The sequence below is a fragment of the Zerene cesonia genome, chromosome 29 (assembly GCF_012273895.1).
Source record: "Zerene cesonia ecotype Mississippi chromosome 29, Zerene_cesonia_1.1, whole genome shotgun sequence".
Taxonomy (NCBI): Eukaryota; Metazoa; Arthropoda; class Insecta; order Lepidoptera; family Pieridae; genus Zerene; species Zerene cesonia.
This window is the reverse complement of record NC_052130.1, coordinates 1230869-1235034: the sequence shown is the minus strand read 5'-3', so window position 1 is coordinate 1235034 and position 4166 is coordinate 1230869. Positions and strand designations below refer to the sequence as shown.

General features: G+C 38.3%; 1 protein-coding gene across 1 annotated transcript in view; it reads right to left on the bottom strand.

The window, feature by feature from the left end:
• LOC119837989 (erythroid differentiation-related factor 1) overlaps positions 1-4166 on the bottom strand; it is a 13926-nt gene that overhangs the window by 3898 nt on the left and 5862 nt on the right. Inside the window, exons 9-14 of the mRNA XM_038363800.1 lie at positions 3711-3839; positions 2561-3212; positions 2089-2295; positions 1632-1851; positions 957-1137; positions 446-586 (exon numbers count right to left, since the gene is read on the bottom strand). Of these exons, the coding sequence (XP_038219728.1) occupies positions 446-586; positions 957-1137; positions 1632-1851; positions 2089-2295; positions 2561-3212; positions 3711-3839 (1530 nt within the window). The remainder of the gene's footprint in view (positions 1-445; positions 587-956; positions 1138-1631; positions 1852-2088; positions 2296-2560; positions 3213-3710; positions 3840-4166) is intronic.

The window sequence follows — 4166 nt, the reverse complement described above, 5'->3', positions numbered from 1 at the left end:
GAGCCAAATGATAAGGTCATTTGGCTCGAATAAGCTCAATTCAGCTAAGTAGGTTGAACAGCTTTTCAGACAAAATTCACTCAAAACCTCAACACACTCGTACCGCATAACAATCTGCCACAATGATTGAGATATGGTTTTTTAAACAAAAGAAACAAAACGCATAAAACATAAGTAAAAAATATAATATTACTAGCTGCACCCGGCAAACGCTGTTCTGCTTTACTCTGATCATTTTGGGGGATGAAAAATAGATGTTGGCCGATTCTCATAGATACCGGGTAAGCACAAAAAATTTCATCAAAATCGGTCAAGCCGTTTCGGAGGAGTATGGCAACGAAAACTGTGACACGAGAATATTATACATTAGAAGACTGTATACCCGGTAATATTATAAAACTCCGAGTATTTAGGCATACTAAAAATGTGTTCAAAACACGACTTACCTATACTGCGAATGGTAAAGTGAACCTAATCTATGGTGAATCATGGCGGCTCTGAACTGGTACAAATACTGTCTCGGTCCAGGGCTTAATAGGCAGTACTTGAGAGCGTGTTTGAAGGCCTCAGCTACTTCTGTGACCTCCTGTAATAATGTTTCATATGTAAGTCTAGGTTTTGTTACTCTGTAATATCTATTTACAAAACTTTATGATATGTAAAAAGCTTTTGACTTACTCTCTCATAAAATCTAACTATACAAATATGAATAATAAAAAAATTAGGGCCCATGACTATGACTTGATAGAAGGATATCTAACAAATTGAAAAAATTAAATATAAAAAACTAGAGAAGGTAACTTACGAATCCGTATTTGGATTTAATATATTTGGAGTACTTCAAGGCAACCTACTTGGGCCATTATTGTTTCTAATATACATAATGACAGCCTGCAATTACCAGGCTCTTTCAAAAACAAATTTATTGAATTCCATCATTGATCGTGAATACTCACGTCGGCGTATATGTGCGGCGAGTCCTGCATAAGCACGGCGCGCGTGTAGAGGTGGCAGCTGAGCTCCCAGCGCACGAGCTCCCACACGGGCGCGGCGCCGCACAGCTCGCGCGGCCCGAGCAGCCGCAGCGCCGCGCCGTACAGCTCCTCCGCCTGCGCGTACAGCCGCCGCTTCTCCGCGCTGCGGCCGCGAAGAGGGTAACGAGAGTGTGAGAGAGCCATGCACACGATATCTATTTTAATGTCACCGTCGGCAATGGAGCTGGTGGGTCCGACACGAAACTCTGTTTGTGCGTCTATTAGACTAAGTTGATATAATGAGCCATACAATAGTCTTTGAACATTGCTGCCACGAAATAGTGTGTTAATTCGAACGCCACTCGCGACATTTTTTGACAAACTTATATTATATTAAAATAATTATAAATCTAGTCGTTACTACGACAACGTTTTCGATCCAAATTATATCGTTAATATCGTTTGTACTGTTTAATAAAACGGTTCATTAGTAAAAACGAACAACTGTAAAAAATTTGTATCGTACCTACGTTAAGGTTTTTTCAATGGGTTAGGTTACTGTTCAATATATATTCTCTTGAATTTCTAACATGACATTCAACATCTTGAAAATATGAATATAATAATATTTCAAAAATTCTAGAACTAAACACTCACTTAAAACCACCCTGTTCACAATGCGCCTTGAATCGCATGTACCTCGCCTTGTTGCAATACAACAGAGCGAGATTTGGGACGTCGTTCACTTGCTCGAATATTGCCGTGGCCTCGTCCAAGCATTCCGCCGATTTACGCGACATGGTGGCAAACTGTTTGAGCAGTAACTTCGCTTTTGCGCTATCCTGCTCCTCTTCCTCTATGTATTTCATGTAAATCTCTGGAATATGTTATCGGAATGTAAGTCTGGTGTAGTGAAGATTTTCCAGGATTTCACGCATATCTTTTAGGGAGTAAATATGGTACATTCAACTTATTTCTGACCACAAATAAAATGTTACTCAATAATTTCATTTTCTCATCGAAATAGACAAAAAACAACACTAACAAATAACACATATTTCACAATTCAAACACATCAGTACCCCTAAATTGAGCGTAGCAACAACATACATACGTTGTCCATCGTTCATGTATCTGACAGCGAGCTCGTTGCACACGGAGGCGAGGCGCCGCAACAGTTCGCCGCGTTTGTCTGAACCCCCCAAAATCCCCGAACCCCCGGATCCTTCAGAACCCCCCGGACCCCCAGCGCCCGCAGCCCGTCTGTAGTATAGGCAGGACGACAACATGGCTTCCGTTTCGCTTGTTGGGAAATTGATATCTGAAAAATTAATGTAAATATTGTATTGAGTAAAATACATTTTAAACGCAATTAATTGTTAATTTATTACGTTTTTTCAATACTTTAAACACTTTACAGAGAGTCTAAATCACTCCTCAATAATAAGCCTGATGTAGATCGATCTTGAGCTGTATTTATTTAAAAACATTATGTTTATATTAACTTTAAAGGTTATTCTGCAAAATCATCCAAATTTATTATGTAAACCAACAACAACCGACCTGACACAGACAGCAAAACGTACCCAAATCGAAATCCTCGCACGGTCCATCCTCAATCTCCTCAACCATATCATTCTCAATCTCCATTTTGATCCTTATATCGATCCCATGATCCGTTTCAAACTGCTTCTTAAACTGCTCCAAGCTAACCCAATGTTTGCTTAATTGGAAGAAATTGTCTCCCACCCGCCCGATCAAGCAACTGGCGTCAACCACTCGACTCTTTATAATCATACCACTCAATAACTTCTGGCACTTGCTCGCCATGTCTATGTATTTCAACGAGAAACCGTATTGCTCATGTGAATAGCTGTATTCCGCTAACGTCGCGTACGCGAGGCAGATTTTCTCATACAACAGAGTCTTCAAATGCAATTTCCACGCGAAATTGTCGTCTCTGTTGGGTTCGTGCCACGTGGGCAGCGTGTTGTTCTCTTTTCTTATTAAAATCGCGTTTTTATCGACGTTTGAGTTAACTTCTATCAAGTAATTCCCGGATTTTTCCGATTGTTTTCTTTCGCGCTTCCTCCGACGGTTTCTAGACACGTGCTCTTTTGCGTCTTTCTTCTTGGTGATAGGTTCGTAGCTCATTTTGATTGGTTCGTATGGGTTCGCCATTTTCGGATGTTGCTCCTCGATTATTATTTGTTGTTTCAGACGTTCGCGCTCTTCTTCCTGGAAAGTATGAATCGCTACATAGTTTAAAACAAAGACGTTTTCGGCCGACTATGCGTCTGTATGCTTAGATCTTTAAAATTACGCATGCGATTTTGATGTGTTTTTTTTAATAGACAGTGATTCAAGAGGAACATTTATAAATATGGTAACATCCATTAAATAGTTGTAAATTAATGTTATATTTGAGAACACGTTGAGAACACGAACACGAAACCGCGGGCAAAAGTTAGTGATGAATATATACGAGGTAAATAATAAGACGTGGATACATATTTATTGAAATTATGTTTGAAACATTTCACAGGCAGACAAAACTCAAACCAAAAAAAAGGGCGAAATATTTGACTCCTCTCAAAAAAGATTCGACTTTTGGAGCGCCATTCACATCTACAAAAGATTTTCATAATGGGACACATAAAAATACATTGTACCATTTTAAATCTTTAAAATTACTAATCCCGAAATCTAAATTAACTTAAAAATCTATAATCAAACCTTAGATTTATCAATGGTAAGGTGATGCAGAGCCATTAGCCCTTTTAGAGCATGTGTTAACGCGCGTCCGCACCGCTCCGGCACTTCCAAGCCGAGCCCTTTGCTCTCACTTTCCTTGGATTTTTCATCCTATAACATTAATTTGTGATGTGAATTTTTTTAAATTGTATTATAAAATAGTATTATTTAAAGTACAATCATACGTGGTACCTAATTTTTGAAAAAAAAAGGAATATATAAAAAAAGAAGCACATTTAAAAGATGATGAGCATTTTAAGCGTTTCAAGGATAATCACACGTACTAGACTTGTTAAAATAATAATTTAATAATAAAATTATAGAAAATAACTTTTTATGTCTGACCACAGAACTGTAATAATAACACGTCTGTAAAGCTAGAAAGGTCAAGTCGGCAGAATCACTCGAATTATATCTCAAAATTTAGTGCTCATTTAG